The 24,007-nt window shown below is 39.5% G+C and overlaps 1 protein-coding gene across 3 annotated transcripts; it reads right to left on the reverse strand.

Annotated features, from left to right (window-relative positions):
* Window positions 1-3,246: 3,246 nt before the first annotated feature.
* LOC117451519 (metalloproteinase inhibitor 2-like) lies at window positions 3,247-12,601 on the reverse strand. Of its 3 annotated transcripts, none has more exons than XR_011643629.1 (6): window positions 12,259-12,601; window positions 8,364-8,452; window positions 8,170-8,272; window positions 7,955-8,070; window positions 7,430-7,856; window positions 3,247-6,524 (listed from the first exon to the last, which is right to left on the reverse strand). XR_011643629.1 is itself a non-coding variant. In XM_034089849.2 (5 exons), the coding sequence occupies exons 1-5, from the start codon at window positions 12,392-12,394 to the stop codon at window positions 7,701-7,703; spliced, it is 600 nt and encodes a 199-aa protein (XP_033945740.1). In that variant the 5' UTR covers window positions 12,395-12,601; the 3' UTR covers window positions 3,247-7,700. The 3 variants fall into 3 exon arrangements, 1 of the variants encoding a protein (XP_033945740.1); XR_011643628.1 differs by having other exon boundaries at window positions 3,247-5,860; window positions 6,380-7,856; XM_034089849.2 differs by having other exon boundaries at window positions 3,247-7,856.
* Window positions 12,602-24,007: the final 11,406 nt, after the last annotated feature.

Here is a 24,007-nt window from a genome sequence, read left to right on the forward strand (position 1 = left end):
ATTTGGGATCAAAAAATATATTTTATCTTATTTTATATGAAAATAAATATCAGTACAACTTTAGGATCAGAAAATATAATGCTAAAATGACACAATATTAAGAGTTTTCCATTTAATTGCGTGTCATCACATGAATCACGGTTTCTATAACAAATGTGAAATTGGAAAATGTTGGGTGGGCATTGGGGTTTGAGCTGTTCAATAAGAATACATGAATCATTGATCATAAAACAAAAATGTCAAATGCCTGGGGCAGACCTACAAAAGCAAAGTAGGTCATAAGAAATTATTTGTTGGTTTGCATGACACAATAATCCAAATGCATCCAGATGTTACAACCATAGACTATATATATAAGGTTACAACAAGCAAAATTATGAAATGTCAAACTTTCCCTGGTGAATACATTACATTGTTTACTTAATCTGGAATGACATTGTGAATGAATCACTCTATGCAGCACCCTCTCCTCCATCCAGCTGAACCGTTACTATGATTGTACAACCCTTTACCAGGAGCGCACGTAAAGTATTCACCTTTAAATATACACATTGATCATGTAATGATCAACTGATCAATCTTCTTTGGTCATGTCATGCGTTAGTGCGGCAACAGTCAGTTACACTTCTCAGAAACCCATGAGTCACTGTGTTATTAATTGTGGCTGTCTAACACACCTGTCTTGGCATGTTGGCCTGCATGTTGTCAAAGTGTGACTGTCAGTGGCCCTTTCTCATTTCTCTAATTCCCCTCCTCGACTGCTATCCTCGTGTCTTAGTCCCGCCCACAGGAGATGCGAGCGGGGGAGTCGAGGAGGGGAACCGAGGAGAGAGGAGGGGAAGCAGCAGAGGGTTAGAGAAATCCTCTCCTCTGAGCAGTCATTTTAAAGAGACGTCTGTTAATGATGACAGGAGATACAGCAGCCCTCTGTCTGATGGACAGAACTGTGTTCATGATGACTTATATATTTACTTTGAATTCATTCACAGTGCGGTATAATGAGACAATAACAGGCTACAGATGCGGACATATACACACACACACACACACACACACACACACACACACACACACACACACACACACACACACACACACACACACACACACACACACACACACACACACACACACACACACACACACACACACACACACACACACATATATATATTTATATATATATTTATATAAATATATACAATTTCAGATTCAAACAAGTATGAGAACACTCTCATAACTAGAGAATGCAATTCCTGAAGAAATTGCTAGTGGGAATGCTTTATGCTGAAAAGCTGACGTTGAATTGCTATGCTGAAATGTAATGTGTAAAAAGAAAGTGAAGAATTTAGATTGAAATTATACATGAACACTGGGGGATTGAATGTGTGATGAGAGAAGAAAATAAAGTAAAAAGGCTTGGAAAAGCAGCAGAATATTTGAACTGCAAACTTTTGAACTAACTTGATGGCGAATGATCTGTCGCCATGGCAACGACATTTGATGACACCCCATAATACGCTTAGATGTGGTGATGGCTGCATCGTTACCAAACCTGTGAAGTTTTGGGCCGTGTTTCATGGAGAGCATTGTGTTGCCATGGCAACGGCATTTGAAGAAATCTCAAAACTGCCCCGTATATATCTTCACGGCAGGACTGTTAGCACACATGTGAAGTTTGAGCACTTTTTGAACATTTTCATAGGAGTTAATGTATAGCGACATCGTCTTTTATGGCGAGGGATGCGTTTCTATGGAAACGGCATATGATGATACCCCATAATTGACGTAGAACTGTTGAGGGCAGGACCATTAACCATTATCTGAAGTCTGCTGCTCTGAGCATGTCAGTTGGAGTTATGACATCATCGTGTTCCATGACACAGGTGTTTATATTTGAGCTAACGAGGTGCCCAGAGATCAAAAGTTTCCATTGTTCTGAATGAGAGATAAACCTCTTACATGTGAACGTTTGGTTGAAGAACCGTAACAGATATCTGTGAAATTTCAAAACGTGAAGCATGTGAAGGAAGTTGAGTATCTGAAGTGTAATTTTTGTGTACTTTCGGGTTAATAATGTGGCCTTCTTGGCAGATTAACTAAAGGTGTGCGGCTAATGCTGTGAGTAAAGATCAGCTTGAAATTACAATGGGCTTTAATGGAAACATGTTGGAAGTTTTTGTCACTTCATGCCCTCAAGAGGCATTTTGTTTAATTTTTTAACAAATATGCAGTGCAAAACAGGCTCATTGCAGCCACTAATGTTGTCATAAGACACACTTTTTCCAAATATTAGCATTTTCTTTCTTTTCATTTTTTTTTGCACAGATTGCAAAGTGGCAAAGTATTATCACTTATTGTTCAAGCAAAGGGATTGCACAATTGTATTATGTTTTTGTTTTTTTTACCACACAGACTTATGGAGCATTGTTTTATTATCACTGTTCTAGCAAAGGAATGCACACGTTCATATTGATGTATTTTAATAAATGTTAACTTGGCCCATTACGTGACTATTTGTGTTGGGGGGGACCCGACTTTTTTTTTTCTCCAAAGGGGGGGCCTGACAGAAAAAGTTTGAGAACCACTGCTATAGTGTCAAAATTGAAGCACATTTCACTATATTGCATAGGTCCAATCCAAACGTTTTTAATGTAATTTGACCTTGTCCTTGATCTAAATTCATTTTCTTACACAGATTTGTAATGTAAATAATATATCCAACACTAACCGCGTTATATTAATCTCTTATATACATACAAGGGTATTATATCATCCAGATAAATAGCTTCTCATTGTGAACAGGCTCGTGAAGGAATGTCTGTGAATGTCACATTTGGTCTTCTCCACTAAGCGGCAGCAGATTGCTGTTAAGATGTCGGAAATCAGTTCCTGGTAGCCTACTGTAACTACTGTCCCTGTCCCGTATGTAGATACTGATTTGGGTAAGCGAAATAAATACGAAATGTCACTAAGTTCATTATACCGTTTTTTTCTGTTTCCTGCTGTGGGACTTGCCTGCCTAGAATAAATGTGAATTCCTGTTTTATCAGCACAATGTGTCCATTCAAACAAAAATTATGAAGTAGCTTTCTTCTGTAATTTGAAACTAAATATGTGAGTTGTATGTACATGTCCAGAAATAACATAATCTTAATTTGTTTCGATAAATGATGAATGCAGGAGTCATGTGAAAATGGATACATAACCCATTGACGTGTAAATAACTAAGACGTAGCAGCAAAACAGGGTTTAGCATTTAATATAATAGTCAAATTGTACAGCATTGTTTCAGCTGGACATGCATGCAAAAATCATCTCAAACGTCTTATGTGAAACCAGCACAAGACATCATACTGACTACAGTTACAAATAATCTTTTTACATTAATATTAACTATGACATTTGCTCAACACTTTAAAAGTCATAACAAAGGCTCTGAAAGAAATGGATGTTTGGTTACCGTATGTTTTTCATATAGTTAACATTGAGGCAACATTTTTTTATTTGAATGCACATTAAAATGTGTTTGCTTGCTAATACTGGTATCATATTTGTTAAGTCACTTGTAAGAAAAGGTATCAAAATATCGGGGTCTTTTCAAACATATGATGAATCATAACAACTTTTTTAATAAAATATGCTTGTTCACTAAAGCATTACACAGAGAACATGATTCAATCCTCTTCTTGGACATTTTTCATTAGAGACAATATCACTGTTGTTTTTGTTAATCAATTGTGTTTACAGTGCATTCATTTTTATTCAGGATTAATTAAAGACAACATTTAGCTAAATCACTGATTGTACTTGCTCTATAAAGCTTTTTCACACTGTAAAAAGAAAGAAGAAAAACATGAAAATAGTGTTTTGCATACTCTGTAGAAATTACATGAACCAGGACAGGCAAAAGGATGCTCTCCTTCCTTGATGTAGCTCTGCTCTCACAAGTCAGAGTGCCATTTGCCAGCTATTGTTATTTATGAGCACACTAATTCACATATTTGTTATAATTTGAATGTATGTACACTGAAAAAAACGGAGAGTAATATTTACTTCGAGGTAAGAAATTGCACTCAGAAAACCTAAGTACATTTAACAACATATATTTCAAGTAGCATCTACTCACAGTTAAGAAGTCTTTGTTACTAAAGGCACTCAATTAAACTTTACTATCAAATTTCAGTTTTTGTAAGTACATTTGACTTACTATTGCATAGTATATTTTACTTAAGATTACATTTGCATCTTATTACAAATCTCCAGTAAAATTTATTTGGCTTTTCAGGTTGTTTTTATTTGCTATTCTTACCTTTTATTTAATAAATATGTAGGTAATATTAAAATGTCAATGCAATTCTTATTCAATACAACTGTTTTACACTAAGGCTACTACAAAACAGTAGACACTTTTAAACAACACGTTGTCTGATACATGCCATGATTAATCCACAGTTTACAATTATTTTAACAAATGCTGCACATACATCAGTTAAACTAAACAAAGCAGGTCGAAGAAGAATCAGGCCCTTTTCTTAAGTAAAAATATTCATACCACACTGTAAGAATACTCTACTACAAGTGAAAGTCTGGTAATGAAAATGTTACTTAAAGTCCACCTATCATGCTATTTTTAGGCATATAATATGGGTCTCAGATATATAAAAACATGTCTATGATGTGTTTTTCTGAAAATACAAACAGATCATGCATTTTAGACATTCCTCATATCCCTCTATTCCAGCCCTGTTTAGAGAAACGCGGATCCTGGGTCCTTAGCTTGAAAAAAAAAGAAAAGAGGAGGCGGAGCTAATGCCTGATCAGAATTCTACCGGAGATAAAGTTAAATTCTGCTGTGATAAAACACCATCCTGTTCTAAACCACATCAAGGACTATTTCTGAAACAGTATAGAGCTCAAATTATTTTTCTCTTGCGGGTTTACCACAAGGTGAGTTCATTTTTTTTATTTCCTGCTTTTTAAAAACACATGTGCTCTCCAGTACAGGTTAGCTCTGAGTGTTAGCGATGCTTGCGAATGTAAACAAACACCATATTACGTCCAAAACACGTCAGGCATTGTTTCTGATAGCAACTCTCTGTGGGTCCACCATCCGAAATTACGTAATATCGGCAGCAAATCTGTATCTGCTCGTTGTACCCCCGTTTTTAAAAGGTGGGTACGGAGGAAAGGAGGAAAAGAGAAAGGGTTTTATTTTGTGACACTGCATGAGTTCCCCGACACACCGGGGACACATATTTATGTATAAATGACATCAAAAAGTGCATTTTGCATGATAGGTCCCCTTTAAGTAAAACTATAATTAGCTAAATGCTGTTTGAGTACCCTGTAGTAAAATCCAATATTAACAAACAAAAACGTAATAGCTCAAGGATTTCTAACAATATTTAAATGTTTTGGTCAATTAAAAAACAGAACCTTGTACTTTATAAACTGTATATAAGATGGGGCAGCACAAAGTACAATATTTCCTTTTGATTTGTAGTGGAGTATAAAGTGCAACGAAAAGAAAATTCTCAAGTACCTCAAAATTTCACCACTGCTTGGAAATGTGGACTTCCAAGAGAAATCTTGAGGAAATTCAATTCAAGAAAGAATTTTGAAAACGACAGAAGCGTATTTCAACTTTGGTGTGTTACTTAAGTTCATTGCATGGATGATGCCCGTGAGCAGAAGGCAGGCGTTCACCAAACATTTACACTCATCAAGCCCCTCCGATCCCTCGATGGAGATGGACACGTTGGGAGGTGTGGCGTCTTCTTTTGCTGAACTTCATGGAGGACATGGATCTTCACGACACTCAGCATAGTCCTTTTTCGACGATAACTTTGCCTCCATTCTGTCAAAACATGTAAATCAGTGTTAACATACAATACTGTAAACCTTTCTGTGAATTTACTAAGACTGATTGGGTTGAGCTAGCTATTTAATTTAGTATTTAAGTAGCCATTGATTTTACATACTTTTTAAGCAGAGGGGATGGGGTAAGCTTCAAAAGGTTCAAAGGGCTTTATTATCATATGCACAGTAGCTACAGTGTGGATATGGGAATTTATATTAACTCTTATTTGTTACGGTCAAAGTATAACTACAAGTAAGGAAGTTCAGTTTTTAAAATGTTCGCTAGGTTCCAAACAGGAAGTAAACCTGATTAAATAATTGGGTTACACAGGCTCAAATTATCAATTCTCCTGAAAAACCCATTTTGAATCAGAATATTAAACATTGAAATTGAGTAAGTTTGAAAATATATATAAATATTATACAGTAAAATTAGATTCCAATGTACTTTATCTAAATGTTAACTTAAAAACTGGAGACTGAAGAGGTTTTTCACATAATGGCAAGATGTACTTACCTTTAGAGAATAGAGATATTCATGTACAAACAGAACAGCATTTGAACACAAATCAAGCAGAACATTTCCCTGGTTCTCTTTAAGCAGACTCTTCCAGAAGCTCCATCAGGCGGAAGGGCGGCTTCCGTCAAACTTCAACGTGGTGCTGTTGAATAGACATGTCAATTATTGTAGCGAACACACATAACAGTAAGTACAGAAAGATATTGGAGACAAAGATTATGCCTTAACTTCAATTTAACACGCTACAGAAGGAGGCACCAACAGTTAAACTTCTAATAAAGTGACTCTTGTCCCAGTAGTCTTCCTGATCACCCCTCTCCTTCTTTAGGCTGCAGTGAAACAGGCCGCATCACACAGAGGGGCCCACAGGCAGTTTACACAGAGCAGCGTCCATGGCAGTGAATGTGACATACCCTTTTTTTTTTGGAAGCTGGTGCCGCTATCTGTCTCAGTGTACACAGGACAACTACTTTGATATCCACATTAAGCTGACAAGCTAACAGGGATGTGTTGGGGAATAATTTGCCCTGCATGTCCTCCTTCGCCCTCTGACGCAGCTGACCAACCTTGAGCAGCCGTTATCTCCCATAAGGAGGGGCTGCCCTAGCATATTGTTGATGTTGCCAGTTTATGACCGGGCAACTCTCTGTCAGAGATAGTTATTGTTGTGGGACACCTGGAACACATCCTTCTCGGTGTGTAGATGACCCAGAGCCATAAGCGACAACAAATGTGATTCAGTGTCCTCAGCTGTTTAGTCTATCTATTGAAGAATTACAATTATTATTGATAATTACACTCTGAACTACTTAAAACCTCGAGCTACAAGAGGGTTCTTCAGAATTGATTGTGGCATCTCTACCGTGTGGTCAAACCGTGGCCCGTGACATATCTTGTGAATTCTCCGGCCGAAGCTCCAAATGAACCATCAGTGTTTGCCATCAAAGCTCCAGCTCTCCTCGTGTCTCTCTGAGTCCTGACTCCAATTGCTTCAGAAGTTTCTCCCACAGGACGTACAGAGTTAATAAAGTACATAAATATACTTACATAATTCAAAATCCACGAGTATTCATTTTAGATGAGGGTCCATGCTCTCTTCTCTTCAACTGGAACCGCCTGATTTTTTTCTAATGTCTGTACTGTCTGTGCGCAAACTCCTCTAACGTCATCGGGGACGTCGCCCACCTTTACTCACACACCCAATGGCTTTTTAAGAAGAGAAAACGAAATAGGAATTTTACTTGGGTATGTATTTGTATTTTGGTATTTGAATTGTAGTTCATCTCAGAAATCTTGACACTATCTGTCAGTGGGGGAATTAATTCCCTGACCCTCTGTACCAGGCACAAGAGTCATCACTCCTCTTGATACAAGCTAAGTGTTTGGCCAGCTCTCCATAGATCTCATTCTCAATCATCCACAGGCACTCGGCCGGGCTGCTGACCATGCAGGAGATGGAGGTGCAGAGGGTGATCTGAGGATCAGGAAAGAAACCAAGCTCAGGGATTACATTTACAACTCTTGCAACTCTGCATTTTTAAAAGGTTATTTTAGTTTGTGGTCATTTCTCACCTTGCATCCACAGCCCATTTCATAGGGCTGAGTCTTCTGAGTTTCACTCAGATCGTCCCAGGCCTGAATGAAGTCACAGAGATTGATATGTATCGTACCATCATCATTTAGTTTGCCTGGGAGAAGGAAAAGAGCATTAGATGACATAAAACAAAGATTCTTCAAATAACAATACTTGTTATATTTTATAATGTGTGATTTGGTGAAAGTTGTACCTGTGATGAGATACTCCTTGCCATTCTCAAGGGTCACTCCACACATTGCAGAAGTGGGAGCGGTGTATATGGCGTCAACATCATCGCTGGGACCTTTGAACATCTGACAATTCAAACAAAGCAAAGTCAATTAAGATTCATTAAGGAAAAAGTTTAGACCCCAATATGAAAATGATAGCTTTAATTTCACATACCTTGATTTGTTTGATGTCATACTTGATACGCTTGATGGTGTCATTGCCAGCATCAACCTCCTGCACTCCAACTACCTTTCCCCTTATAACTGCAAAAGAGACAAACACAACCCACATTTTATTTGAAGACAAGAGTTTCAAAGTCAAACACCATTATCATGTTAAAACGGAACAGGATCTGAGTCCGTCTGGATCTGATCCAAGCCCTGTCCAGGTTTGGCATGCTAAATACCGCCACAACTCTTTTCTGTGGCTTGGATCTGAGCATGTTGCATGTGCCAGGTGCTGGGAAGACAGAAGCAACATGAGTGTTTCATCAGCTGCAATCAGAGGGAGGAATGTGTGCTGCCTGCTCCCAGGACGACGCAGGAGGAAGCCAGTCAGCAGTCTTTGAAAATCTGAACTAGAAATCTCTCCTTCGCCCCCAGGCCTCTCTGCCTGGATTGAGGTGCTGACATGCAAATCAGCCCCTCTTCTTTTCGTGTAAAACCTTTCCTTTCCTCTCCCTCTCTCTCTTGCACTCTGAAGTTTCAGCACTCTGAAGTTTCAGCACCCTGATTCAGCGAGGATTCGACGGTGGAAAGAAATGGAACAGTTCAAGTGGAAAAACACCATTAAAGCCTTACAAACAAGCCTTCGAGCTGAGTATTAAACACAAAGATATGTTTCACAATAACTGCTTGTGTCATTTGAATCCAATTGTGAATCTGCAATGATTACTGCCTTCACTATACTATGCTTACAATATCATATTCAAAAGTCAAGCTTTTAAGCGGACTAGCGATACAGTTAATGTCTAACAGATGTTCTCTCGGAAGTCTCAGTTTAAGTTGTGTCTTTCTCAAGGTTGCTACTGACCATCACCAGCCCTCTGCCTTACCAAACAAGATCAAGCCTTTTCACTTGCTTTTTATATGATGTCATATGTGCCCTAATTCTTTGACAGTAGAGTTGTAGAGAACATCTCCTTTTAAGGTTCTAGTGAGTCAACCCTAAAAAAAAGAACAAGTAGTCAGGGAGAAGAGGTAAAGGGCATTAAAAAGGAGAAAGGGAGGATTTAGTTTTAAAACAGGAACTTTGCTAATTTCCTGTGTGCAGCAGGAGTCGCAGACAAACAAAGCTGTGAATTATTGGGTTTATGTGAACATGAGTAATTTGAGGACAGCTTTGTGAGAGTGAGGGTTATCCCTTTAAATGCTTAAATAGACAAATGATTTTCTTCCATTCATTATTTGCAGAACATCCACATTCCAGCTTTTTTCATGAACAATTATTAGTCCAAAAAGAGCTCAAATGTACAAACACATTCAAACATGTCTTCAGGTGGTATAGTGTGCGTTTAACTCCTGAAGCTTAGACTTGATATCCTGTGCTGATATGCAGTGTATAACTAATTCCAGCAGGACATGATTTTGTTCACTTGTACAGGCTGACCAAGCCCTATACACAACATACATTTCATGAAACTGGGGACCAGGGGAACCATCTCATTTGCTATTACTAAACAATAAACACAATATTGTGTAGGCATCATTGTGGTCATTGGAGTTCTTGACAACACAAAGAGGGAAGGATAAGAAAGCAATGGCATGTCATGTAATCTGTTCTCCTACGACAAACACTAAATTACACATTCAAACGATTCCTTTTCTTAATCCAACCTTATTATTTTATTATTTATCACTACATTTTAATGTTTTTTAATTTCTTGCTTCCAATTGAGTATTGGACAGGTAAGCTTTATAACATTAAATGAACCTGCCTGACCGATCGATGTAATGCATTAAAACCAGAGATGCTGGAGTATACAGCAGCTGGTGTGAGAGCATGCACATATTCTGTTTAGTTTTGTCTTTCTGTCATTTCTAAAAAGATTAGCTCTCTTTTCACATAAGGGACTCAGGTACACTTAACAATCACAGAGAAAATGTGGAATAAACTGCAAATCCATAATGAGCGCAGCATATGACTGCACAGCATTCCTCTGCCTCAGCCAAGGACCCAAGGGATGGATTTCCATGTATGAGGAAATATTTTTGTGTTCCTGCTCTGTCTGTTTTACAAGACAAATGGAAATACATGTTTACAACCATAGCTGACCTGCTGGTATTTTGTTTTTGAGAGGGAAAAAACATAGGGTCTAGTGAAACACTGAACGCTGAGGTCAATTCGGAGCAGTGGTGGAAAACTAACCCATTAAGATGAATGATTTCACTCTGTAACCTACTTGTATGTTTCATTTGGAATTATAATTTACCTGCATTTTTCATGCCATCTGAATTTTGCCTTCCAAAACAAAAATACTGTATGAAGTACAACAGAGCATCTTTAAACTGAAGTTGCAAGAGAGTCTAATGTTGCAATGGTTGCATACGAATTATTCATTTATGAAAAGGTTGATTTTTCTTCCCTATTATTAAGGGTTTCACTGTAACTTAGATTGCAAGAAGCTCATGTTCTTGAGTAATTTTCCATAGACTCCCAGAAATAGTCTATTTAACTAAAGTAATATTTACTACATATAAAGACAATTGTCTGACAGTATAGGTAGGGGGTTCTCACAACAATATCTTACTACTAACAATGTTTTAATCCAAATAACTTTGTTTTATCTTCATAAAAATCACCTGGAGAGTTTACCAGGAACTTAAATAAGACATTTAAACTAAGGAAACATTTAAAAAGGCAGAACCGCCAATGGTAAATAACCACCTTCATTCTGGATTTGCTTGCTCAACAAAGCATATTTTGCAAAGTCAGCCACCCATTCATTTTCTCTATAGCAGCCACAGTGACTTTACATTCCATAAACGTCACAGATTAACTTGTGTAAGTATCAAGAGCCTTCAGGCCAGAAAGGCTGATCCTAACAGAATGATGGTTTATTTAAGCAGGAGGGTCTATCCATGGTGCTGAAGCAGGGTTAGAGGGGTAAAGGTCATGTTAGGAGCCGTCCTCAGTGTTGAAACTGATCCGTTTGAAATCACAGTAAATGTTAAATGTCATCTCAGCTAATTTTCTTCCCCCTTTTAGTGACGAAAGGTTAAAGGAACTACTGCACTTTTCCCCCCTTCTTTACAGTAAACTCTCCCCCAGGATAATGTGGTTTCTTTACCCTCCAGCGCCAAGGAATCCAATGGTAAAGAGAAGCCTTTGAATAAGTTAGCTTCTGTATACTTCCCGCACATTCAGCCGGCTCACAACCAAGAAAAAAGACCCTCAGCAAAGGTAAAAAGCTAAACAAGCTGGTCACTGTTGAGACTCCGTTAGCTTAAGGCCTGTGTTGATGCAGCAACAAGCAGTTTTCTATTATGTAATGTAGGGAAATGATCCACATGACGTTTAAGAAAGAGCATATTAAATTGCCATTTAGTAGTCATTAAGGAAGTGCACCATAAACCCCTCAACCACTGATCTAAGGATTCATTTTGCGTGATACTGATGAGCCTTACTCCATCCATAGTTTATTCAACAGATGAGATATCAATATTGGGTTTTTTCCACATTTGTATTCTAATCCTATTTTATTAAAAGTATTGTTTTTATATGTTTGCATTACTTGCTTTTAATTGCTCATTTAAAATGTGCTATTTGTTAAGATTATGCACAAAGAAACTGAGGCAATATCCTTGTATTGCCTCTAATTATATTATAAATAACTTTAACTATAATCAGCATAAAAATGCTTTTGTAAGCAATATTGTAACAACTTTTAAAATATGTTTCTTGTGGTGTTTATACTGATCAACAAAAAGTCAGATGAACTGGCAAATAACACTAAGGGCATTCCTGTTGCTATCAAGGCTAAAATATCAACATATGATTATGATAAAACATACTGTACTGACTAAATGCTGCATCATATTCATTCATTTGGCTCAGTGAGTGGACTTACCGACGTCCGAGCTGCAGAACTTCTCCTGAGGATGCGCGTTATACCTGGAACAGCGGCAGGCTTCTGCTACCTTTTCCCCCCGCCACAGAAACAGGATGGCCAGAGTGACAAAACAACTGTTCGCTGTCCAGGTCATCTTAGAAAGCTGTTTGATTCAAAGTAGTGGAGGAAAACGTGAAGGAACACTTTGAAGACCAGCTTAAGCGAGAAGTATCCCCGTGAATAACAGACGGCCCAGTAGTCAGAGTATGAGATGCACACGGCATGAGAGGGAGTTCATTCCTGTTGAAGAGTGCACTCGGAGACTTCCTCCTCCAAACCTGTTTTCCACTACCGTCAGGAGCAGCCGGGCTTTATGAATGCAGGCTGGCGGCAGACTCCTCCCCTGCTTTAGCGTAATACTTGGATATGCTCTAAAAAAACAAAACATCACAGCTTTCCATAGGGTTTAATTTATTTTTGCCACAAAAAGCTCATTCCTTAACCTGTTAAGCACTGAGCCTGTTTTTCAGTTCTCAGGCTCGAAAATGACAGAACAAATGACCATAACTACACTTCTAAAAGGGGAGAATTAATAATCTTTTTTCTCAAAGTAATGATACACCTGTGAGTTGGATGTAGAAAAGTCACAATCAATATAGATGTTTTTTATTTTCAAGAAAATTCAGATTGAACATAGTAAAAAACTGTAAATTATAGTGTCCGTCCAAAAGTTATTTTTTACTTATAGTGAAAACCATGATGGTTGGTAGACTAAAAGCTTTAGGAATCTAAAGTACAACATATAATAAGTAGGCCTACCCTGTATCAAGATTGATGCAAAACAAGTGACATTTGACCTTTTTAGAGAGGTTCAGCAAATAAAACTCCACCTCTGAGGTGATTTGGGTGGAAATGGCCGTTTTACCGTTTCTCTGGAACCCATTGTTCGATTTTGGTGATTGACATCTCTTTTTGACCGTTAGAGCCAATATAATCGAAGGGGAATTCCCACATAGACACACACGTTAACTAAAAAAGGTGGGCATCCTTGCCAACCTTGAGACCTCAGAAATCGGGAGCATTTCAAAACCACCACATGGTAAAAGGAAAAGTAATCATACAAATGGTGATACATGATGTGTGTTTTGTCTTTTTGTATGTGATATGGACCTTGAGTCTGGAATAAAGATTGGATACAATTGCATACATCTTACCAATCAAAGGGTAAATTCAACTTTAAATGTAGCCTACAATGAGCTCTTATTATCAACTTGGCCTACTTTCATTCATTTCTCCATTGAAAAACTGACTCAATTTACCCCAAGGCCCATGGTTCACTTTACCCCATAGCCACCATTTTAGAAAAAATAGCCTATAGCATTACAATTCAGAGTCATCTTTAGCTTAATGATTCACATGGTTTAATACGCTGCCAACACATCAACATATACAATAAGTGTTTAAACCTGGATATTTATTTTTTGACATGACAGCCGATATAGCTGACATCTAGAAAAGCAAAAAACTTTTTTTTGTAAAAACGTTTACTTACCAGACCACAATCTGTTTTTCACAGGCAATGAGAAATGGGTGGAGCTTGCATAATTTCTGGTCACTTGATTACAACTATAAGGCGTTCCGTGGTTAAAGGGGGTGGTTCAATTTACCCACTGGCTCAATGTACCCCCTTCTCCCCTATTTTACAGGAAAGGAGTGAGCAGAGGGTCGAGTTGTCGATTCTTGTTCTGTTTTCTGTGACTATCTTCCTCACCCTCTCAGTTGCGCGCGCTACTAGAGGCAAGCTACCATGGAAACCAAACAATGGTGTAGCTGTATTAAAGTCAGAGTGGAAACAGTCGTGAGTAAATCTGATTTTGTCAGAAATCGGGAGAAATGCGGGAGATATATGACCCCGGGAGGAAACCGGGAGAGGGCTATGAAATCGGGAGTCTCCCGCGGAAATCGGGAGGGTTGGCAAGTATGAAGGTGGGGGATTTGCGTATGCAGGTTTGTAAGAGAGCGAACCTATCTCTCACTCTGACATCCGGAAACGGAAAAGCAGGTTTATTGTTTATGGATTATCAAAAATAATTTCAAAGGGACGTGTTATAGCAGAAAGTTTAATACAGCGTATTTCTGGTATATTCATTTTTATATCACCTGATATACAGTATAGGATGTGTTAAACTTGAATATTCCTAAAATGACGTCCCATTTTAAGTAGAAGTAGATTAGCGCAAATGGTCTTTTCTTCCACTTTTGTGTTATAATCAAAAGGTGGTTTTTTGGCTATTTGTGAGTAGGTAAGGTACAGTACAACCTGTGATTTCTGCCTTGAGTAAACATGATTACACGTTGATAAGTGTAGTGGAAACTTCGGTGTAGCAATGTTTGAGGAGTCACCGACTCAGGAAGGAGACAAGGTAGAGCAGGAGTTTTGATGTCAGAGCACTGATGATTTATTAAGAGGTACGGCCGGAGAATTCACATCACAAGTCACAGCAGTCACGGTCTGACTGCACGGGTGGTTGCCACGTCAATTCTGGAGCGCCTCTCTCTTGTCAGCCCATTTAACTGGTTTCAGAGAGAGTCGTCAGCATGTTTTGATAAGATAGCTTTAGACAGTTTGGGCACACTGAGTCACCTGCGTCCGCCACTTATGGCCTCGAATATGTCATACCCTGGAGTCCACAAACAACAAAGAAGGAAGTGTCCCAGTGCATCCACAACAAAGACCATCTGTGACCTAGTATTGACCGGTCACAGAATGGGAACAATAACATTATTGGCTGAAGCAGCCTGTGTCCTTAAAGGACAACAATAACATTATTGGCTGAAGCAGCCTGTGTCCTTAAAGGACATAAATAGACGTCAAGGTTGGTCCTGTATGTCACATCTAGGAGTCTGAGATAATTATTTCCCTAACAATAAGTATTTTTCAGAAAGTCATTTTGGGCTTTCAAGGGCGGAACTCAGTAGGTTATCTGTAAGTATAGTAGTAGGAGTTTTTTGTATGATCTGGAAACTTAAATTAATAAAAGGAGGAAATATTATGTCAATTCTTGGACATTCTCAATATAAACTATACTTTAATTACAGTTTCCAGATGTTAGAAGAGGCCATGAGATGATGTGTGTTATTGAGTCACACAGTTAGAGAGACAATGGTCCTTCTGAGTTATCAATAGATGTATTCATTCTAAGAATGAATACCCCGAAGTGGGCTGACTTCGGGGTGGAAGGAAGTTCAGAGAAGGCCTTAGGATAGGGGTGCCCACACTTTTTTGGCTGGTGAGCTACTTTTGAAATGACCAGCTCACCGAGGTCTATACCAACCAAAAATAAAATCCCAAATTGCAAGGGTTGCTGAATAACACGTTTTATGTATACATGGGATAACTACATAGAGCTGCAGCAAACGACTAATTTGATAATCGTTTAATCTATCGCTTAATTAAACGATTAATCGACTATTCGGACTATTACTGTATGCCTTGCACAATTTCTCAAATGCTCTTATTTAGCCATAAACTTTTAGATTTAGCTTGAGGTTGTTTTAGGCATGTGGAAACTAACAATGAAGACAATAAAGATGACTACTTGATTCAAAAATACATATATTATTAAATTAACTAAACACATTTTGAACAAAATTAACATTACTTTTTATTTAAATTAAATAGGCTACATAATATTTCACATCAAAAGAAACAACAGTGTTTTAACAAATCGTATTAAATAATCTGATGTCAGAACTGTAAACAGAATAGCTGAAACTTTAACAAAATAAATAATTCAGTTACCCACTTAAACACAGACAGTGGCAGAACTTCAGTGTTAGTATTATTAGATCTCAGTGCTGCGTTTGACACTGTTGACCACAGCATATTACTGGACCGACTGGAAAACTGGGTGGGACTTTCGGAAACAGTTCTAAATTGGTTTAAATCCTACTTAAAGGACAGAAACAACTTTGTTTCTATCGGTAAATACATATCTGAGTTGACAAATATGACATGTGGGGTTCCTCAAGGCTCCATCTTGGGGCCTCTTCTCTTTAACATCTACATGCTACCACTGGCTCAGATAATGAAGAACAACAAAATAAGTTACCATAGCTATGCAGATGACACACACATTTACGTAACAATTTCACCAGGAGACTATGCTCCAATTCAAACACTGAGTAAGTGCATTGAACAAATCAATGACTGGATGTGTCAGAACTTTCTCCAATTAAACAAAGATAAAACTGAGGTAATGGTTTTTGGAGCCAAGGCAGAACGTTTAAAAGTTAGCGCTGAGCTTCAGTGTGCAATGTTCAAACCAACAGATAAAGCCAGAAATCTAGGTGTAGTCATGGACTCTGACCTGAGTTTCAACAGTCACATTAAAACAGTTACTAAATCAGCCTACTATCACCTAAAGAACATATCTAGGATTAAAAGACTAATGTCACAGCAGGATTTGGAAAAACTTGTCCATGCCTTTATCTTCAGTAGACTCGACTACTGCAATGGTGTCTTCACAGGTCTCACTAAAAAATCTATTAGAAAGCTGCAGCTGATTCAGAACGCCGCTGCTCGAGTCCTCACTAACACTAAGAAAGTGGATCACATCACTCCTGTTCTGAAGTCTTTACACTGGCTTCCTGTGTGTCAAAGAATAGATTTCAAAATACTGCTGCTGGTTTATAAAGCACTGAATGGTTTAGGCCCAAAATACATTACTGACCTCCTGCTAAACTATGAACCATCCAGATCTCTCAGGTCTTCAGGGACTGGTCAGCTTTCTGTCCCCAGAGTCAGAACTAAACATGGTAAAGCAGCATTCAGTTATTATGCTCCAAATATCTGGAACAAACTCCCAGAAACCTGCAGGTCCGCTGCAACTCTGACTACTTTTAAATCCAGGCTGAAGACTTTTCTTTTTGTCGCTGCTTTTATTTGAACTATTCATATCTTAAACTGCACTGTAACTTTTATCCATGTACTTTTTCTTGTAATGTTTAATTGAACTATTTATATTTTAGACTGCACTGTAACTTTTATCCATGTATTTTTTTCTTAATGTTTATTTGATTAGCTTTTCTTTTTTAATGCTTGCTCTTTTTTTTCTTTTCGTGTAAAGCACTTTGAATTGCCTTGCGTTGAAAAGTGCTCTATAAATAAACTTGCCTTGCCTTGCCTTGCCTTGCCTTACCTCTAATCATTAACCCATGTATCATTGAGTTAACTCTGTGTGTTGCTGCTAGCATACATAACACCTGACGTGGAAACGTTACTCGTGGATGGGGCTACAGAGCTACTAGAAAGAAGACAGTCGAACCCGGTGCATTCCTCCATCTGAATGTGGTGCACTTTTGCTAAATGTTTAGACAAATTGCTCGTGTTACCGCCCTTACATGCTAAACACTCTTGGCAACGAGCATTGTCCACCTCAAGACGGGTAACATTTAACCACACATTGGAGCGCTTCTCTCCGCCATCTCCTCCGTGTGTTGCTGCATGTAGCAGCTGCGTGTGTGTAAACTGCCCTGCCCCCTCGCACACGGGGGAGAGAGATCGGTCTGGATCGGAAAGATCGAAAATACACCGACCATAAATGCATTTTTTTTAATCTTTTTGCATGTTAGAAACGAGTTGGCGACACTAAGACTGCGAGATAATGTTTTTGTAGCAATATACATGACCTTTCTCAACTCGCTACTCGGAGGGAAGTCGCTGTCGATGCATTGTGAACACTAGGGGTGTAACGGTTCACAGAAGTCACGGTTCGGTTCATACCTCGGTTTGGGGGTCACGGTTCAGTACGGGTTCGGTACAACAAGGAAAAGCAAAAAAAAGTCCCAAATGCATTTTTTTTTAACAGTAGTGCAAGTTTTGGTATGAATATAAAGAACTCAGAAAACAAACCACAAACAGTAACACTCAGATGGCCATATTATTTATATTGGCTGATGTCAAACAAAAAGGTTAAATAAGCTGTACAACTAAAACGAATGTCTTGAAAATATTTAAATAAATAATAAGAAAGTGTTTCAATCACAATCAATAAAAGGCAATACAGAACTGTATAACATCTCCTGATGTCAAAATATAAAATACATACAATGATAAATATAAAACAAAAATAAAATCTGTACCTTTAGGAGCAATGTCTAACATGTGTAATTCACTTGTGAGTGTGTGAGGCCATTATGCCTAAATAAAGGTACTCAAGCTTTACTCTATTTTCAAGTTTTTCTTCAAAAAGATGAGTTTGTCTACGTTGTCAGTAGTGAGGGCAGATCTGTTGGCGGTAATTATGTCACCTGCCGTCGAGAAAACCCTCTAGCTGGGGACTGAGACTGACTCGGATGTGATTGAGCATGTTTGACGTGTTACCACTAGCATAGCGCACCGCTGTCGAACAACGCCGACACACCGTCCTCGTCCGATCCCCAACTCGCACCCCATCATTGTTGTAGTCCACAGGGAACCTGAAATGTTCCCACACACCTGATTTAAAAGAAGCAGGTGGGTCTTCTAGCTCCTGTGTGTTGTGTAAACTCGCCATAGCTGCTAACTTTTCTTCTTCATGTATTGTGTTCGTTTTGTTGTGTTTTGTTCTTGTTCTTCATTTGTTATTTACGGGCGGCTGGCTTTTAGGTGCAATACCGGCCCCTGGATTATAAATAGTGTAATACTGCCCTGAGTGACAGACTTTTTTCCCACTCGTTAAAAAAAAGGAATACGGATACCGTTACACCCCTGCGTTACCTTTCTTTGGCAGAGCGACACTTGCTTTACAAATAAGGCAAATAACCTTTGAATGTGACATCACAACAACATATTCTTCCTCCCATTCTGTGTGGAAGTGGTATGTTTTTAGCTTTTTGCTCGGTCCCGCACTCATTTTGTTGTTTTTCTCTTGTTTGTCGCTTAACTTAATTTGAGTTTTCCCGGCACTTGACTGATTTTGTATCGCTTTGCATTCTGGGTTAACAGACTGGAAAGCGATAGGTCGCTTTTTCTGTCAATCAAGTAAACTCCTGAATTAAGTGGCAGGGAGGCCAAGGGAGGAGGGATCAAAACGAGTTTTGTCTATTTTAACGGAGCTGGATTTTTTTTTTAATGTATGACTCGCGATCTACCACCAGCAGCATTGCCCCTGTCGACGTACTGGGCACCTCTGCCTTAGGATATAAGAACAGTTAACCTTTGTTAGTTAACTAATCCTATGGATGTCATGAGACGAGGGCGTTTAAACATATACAAGTGTAGCTTTCAGAGAGGAAAACATGTGACATTTGTGTGATAGGCTGCATGATCAAATTTGTGTGTGTGTGTGTGTGTGTGTGATCCCCAGCTATACATTGGTCATCTGTTAACATCTCCTTGTAAGAAAATGGGGCGGAGTCAACAACTGCTGACTCATTGCCTAGGGTCCCGCCCAGAAGTGAAACCGGCCAATGGAGAACTACCAGCTCACGGTCTAGGGCTAGCCCAGAAGTGAAATCGCCAATAACAAATAGCTAGGGAGGAGCAACCAACACAACTCCTCCCCACTTGTTTGTATACATATTATGATATTCTTATACATGGTGCTGTCTTCTGACTGACTGTCGTGGTACGTATATCAAACGGTAGTAGAATTCAGCCCGGAGTACTCTGTATTTTGTACTATTGCAGAGTGCTCTGTATTGTGTATTGTTGCTTTTACCATTAAAACAGATTATTGTTTAACCTTTATTCTGGTGCTTTGGGTTCCTTCTTTTATAATTTGACCAGCTCATCAGTCATCAAGGGACGCGTGGAGCAGAGGTGAACCTTCCACCACCGCCATTGGGTGGTGCTCCAACAACAGACACATTGGATTAACCTATGGATTAACTTCAGCAGCGTTTTTATCGTTGTAATGCCATTGAAGACCACTTTTGACCAGACAACGACAAAGGTGAGCCATTTTGCCGTTTCTAGCTACCTAGCGCCACATGTTTTGATGTCTGTTCTTGTTAATATCTTCGCGAGTTCTTATCATGGAGTGATGATGTATGTACCGATCGATTCTGTGTCTTCTCACGATCAGATCGATGGGTTGGACGTGCAGCTACGATAAGTAATAAGGGTGTTATGAGTGAGTTTCTGTGCAGTAATGTGTTAGCATTTTTCCGCTCGTGGCTAATTCATAGGCTCAGCGCTAGCTTTGTGGGTTTAAAAAAAAAAGATCAGTTAGCTGAGTTTCTTCCCGTTATATGGATATAAAACATTCATTTATTGAATATTAAGATGCCCTCAGACGCCGTTTCCTGTTACGGTTATCTGAGAGGACCCAAACGCAGGACACGGCAGAGTGTTACAAAGGTTTTATTTTGAGGAGAAGGAGCGTGGAGAGCAATCCGATTGCTGGCGGCTGTAGAGGTGGAGGAGCGTGGAGGGAAATCCACTGGAGAGTAATCCACTGGAGAGTAATCCACTGGAGAGTAATCCACTGGAGAGTAATCCTGGAGCACAAGAAGAACAGGTAAGAAGACTATTCAAGTGTAGCGGAAATAGCTAACTAATTCTAAGAAGGCTGAGAAGGCTGAGAGTTTTTACCACTGGGGTTTAAACAACGATCTGGCGCTGACAGGTTGTGGAGCCTCCGCTGATATGCCATTAGTAATGGCTGATGGAAATCAGGGGTGTAGCAGAGGAGGGTGCCCAACTGATTGCAGCAGGTGGAGGTTGAGCCGGGAGCCAGGAGTGACAGCCACCACGCCCACACAGACAGGGGAAGGGAAAACACACACAAGGGAGGTGGCTGGAGAATACAACCACCACAGTTTCCTGCAGATGACGCGTTTTTCCCCCGGAAACAGATATTATATATATTTTTTTCCACATACATTTAGGAAGTGAAATGTAAGAAAAGCAAAGTTTCAGGTGTGGGCCATATTCCATTATGCTTTTTGAATTTCGCTGAGGGCCATTTCAAATGTTGCAGTTGGCCCCCAGGCCGTAGTTTGGACACCACTGCCCTTAACCATAACCTCCGCTTTTAACATTTTGTCTTGAGTTTTCCCCAAATCTAAACCTAAAATCCCTTTAAGAATAACGAGATTTAAATGTAACGTGAACTCAACTTGTAATATATAAAACTAACCAGCTTTAAAGAAGGAATGACCTAAACGGCTTGGAAAACTAGAATCATTATGGCTGGTGTTTCCCTATATTAGGTTATTATGTTGGTGAGCAGAAAAAAGTCAGCAGACACTAGGTTGGGCTTTGGCAGACCCAAAAATGGAAAGGAAAGTTATATCTCCAGTCCTGTATCCTATATATTTAGATCATGAGTGTACTGTATTGATTGTGCATGTGTGGGTGTGCGTGTGTCTGTGTGTGTGTGTGTGTGTGTGTGTGTGTGTGTGTGTGTGTGTGTGTGTGTGTGTGTGTGTGTGTGTGTGTGTGTGTGTGTGTGTGTGTCACCAAGTCAGATGGGTCACCAGGATTCCTTTTCTTGAAGCCATGAACATAATCTAAAGTAATGCTTAGACATTTTTGCTAAATATAATTAGTTGTATTATGGCCAAGAGTACAACAAATTATTATCTCATATTTTTCTAATGGAAATGTATGGTTGAAACATAGCCTGTCAAAAAGTAACTGTGGGGGAAACTTCTGAAGCAATTGGAGACACGATGGAGAGCTGGAGCTTTGATGTCAAACACTGAGGGTTTATTGGAGCTTCGGCCGGAGAATTCACAAGACATGTCACAGGGCCACGGTCTGACCACACGGATGAGATGCCACAATCAATTCTGAAGAACTCCTCTGTAGCTCGAGGTTTTAACTAGTTCAGAGTGTAATAATCAACATTCTTCATTAGTTAGACTAAACAGCCGAGGAAACTGAATCAACTTTAGTTGTCGGTTATGGCTCGGGGTCATCTACACCCCGAGAAGGATGTGTTCCAGGTGTCCCATCACAACAATGACTATCTCTGACCAGGGACCTGCACAGGTACGGGCTATTTTTGCCCAGGCAACGGCCCTTTTGCAATTTTTGGCTGACCTGCCCCTCTGGAGAGAGCAAGAGGTTTATGTTTTTTCTGTTGTGGCCGAATATACATGATAAGCCCACAATTAGTATTGGAGCGTCTCTCTGGATAAAACACACCTTACAGCGCTACCATCTGCCCCCAGTCACGTGACTTTGTTTACAATCTGACAGCTGAAAGCAAAGGACAGCCCTCCGGCCTCATATGGCTATGGTGATCACACCAAATGCCTGCCTGGCTTTGGTGGCCAATCCCCGGGTCAATCTGTCCCCGGAAATGTCCCCGTTTTTAAATATGCTTATATTGATTTTGAGTTTTCTCATTGCAGTTAGAGTAGGGGACAAACCAGGAGACTTTACTTCCTCTTGATACCGTCGGTTATTTACACCCAACAATCTAAATAGGCTATACTTGTTATTGTGCTTCTGTCCAGTGTTCGAATTACCCATTTGCTTTCGGGGGAGCCCTATTTTTCAGTGCACATCCTGCTACTAAATATGTCACACGCACGCTCTGTTGACTGGCGCAGCAGCGCAGATGCGATCAATTGCTATACAAACACTCTACTACAGACGGTATTACTGCCAAAGCACAATAACATTTCAGCCTGGCTCTTAAGGTGCTCATAAATCTTTTTCCGCAGGTTATTCTGTTGATCACTGCTGGCTTTTCCCTAAATCCATTCTTGTGAAAGGTGCACTCCGGTGGATCTGCAAGCGGCAGAGAGATCAATATACTTTTGTTTTGCCTCTTTGCAAATCTCACATCCACATTTTTTTTTAAAAGCCATGGATAACTTTCATTCCACTCACTCACATGTGTCCAGTTAAAAGGCAGGTCATGGGCATCGTCAGGTTCGCTAGCGCAGGTGGCAGTGGTGGCCGGCCCATAGGGGCGCTAGGAGCGCCGCCCCACCTCTTCCCACATACAAAATAAAATATTTAAAAAAATATTAAATAAAAAAAAAAACATTTAAAAAATATATATTTAAAAAATATATATATTTTATATTTTTATTTTTAATGAACAAGGTAAATATCATACAATTGGTATCAGTAAAATGTATAATCTACAATAAAATCTCGTTTAAAATTGTGTTACGATGTCTAAAGTTACCGATAAGTCACATGTTTCCTGCCTGGCCTTGCCCATGGCATTAGTTTATCATTACCGGGCGGAGCCCCCGAGCCAAACAGCAGCAACCAGCACGTTGCAAAAGTCTCAATAGTAAACTGTGCCACCGAAACATAATTTCAGCCAATCAGCGCCGTCAAATATTTTGGTCACGAGGGCGCTCACGTTGGCGCCCACGTTGCCACGTTGTTTTTTAGACTCGTGAGTGACCAAGGTGACGCAGTAGTTGGATGAGAATGGTGTGCAGGTGGAGTCGCCGGACCTCGGTCCGCACCCAATTCCGTGCAAGAGCTACTCTCCAATCCTTTCGAAAGGAGAAGTTTGGGAGATAAATTGATACTTAAAGACCTTGGACCGGACCAATCCGATTTGTATATATCGCAGCAAGCTCGTGAAAAAGACAAAACGTATCAACGAGGCTTCTCACGTCGCTGGTACACCAGAAAGGCATGGCTAGCTGGATGCAAACAGGTAAATGCTATCTTTTGTTTCCCATGCTTGCTCTTCAAACAGCCGGGGACAGATACGATCTGTTCAGAAAGTACAAACCACAGACTGTCTGTGTCATGGAGAATACAGTCGCTGGTTTATTTATGTCTGTATAGGCCGTTGTT

Source organism: Pseudochaenichthys georgianus, chromosome 8 (genome assembly GCF_902827115.2).
Source record: "Pseudochaenichthys georgianus chromosome 8, fPseGeo1.2, whole genome shotgun sequence".
Classification (NCBI taxonomy): Eukaryota; Metazoa; Chordata; class Actinopteri; order Perciformes; family Channichthyidae; genus Pseudochaenichthys; species Pseudochaenichthys georgianus.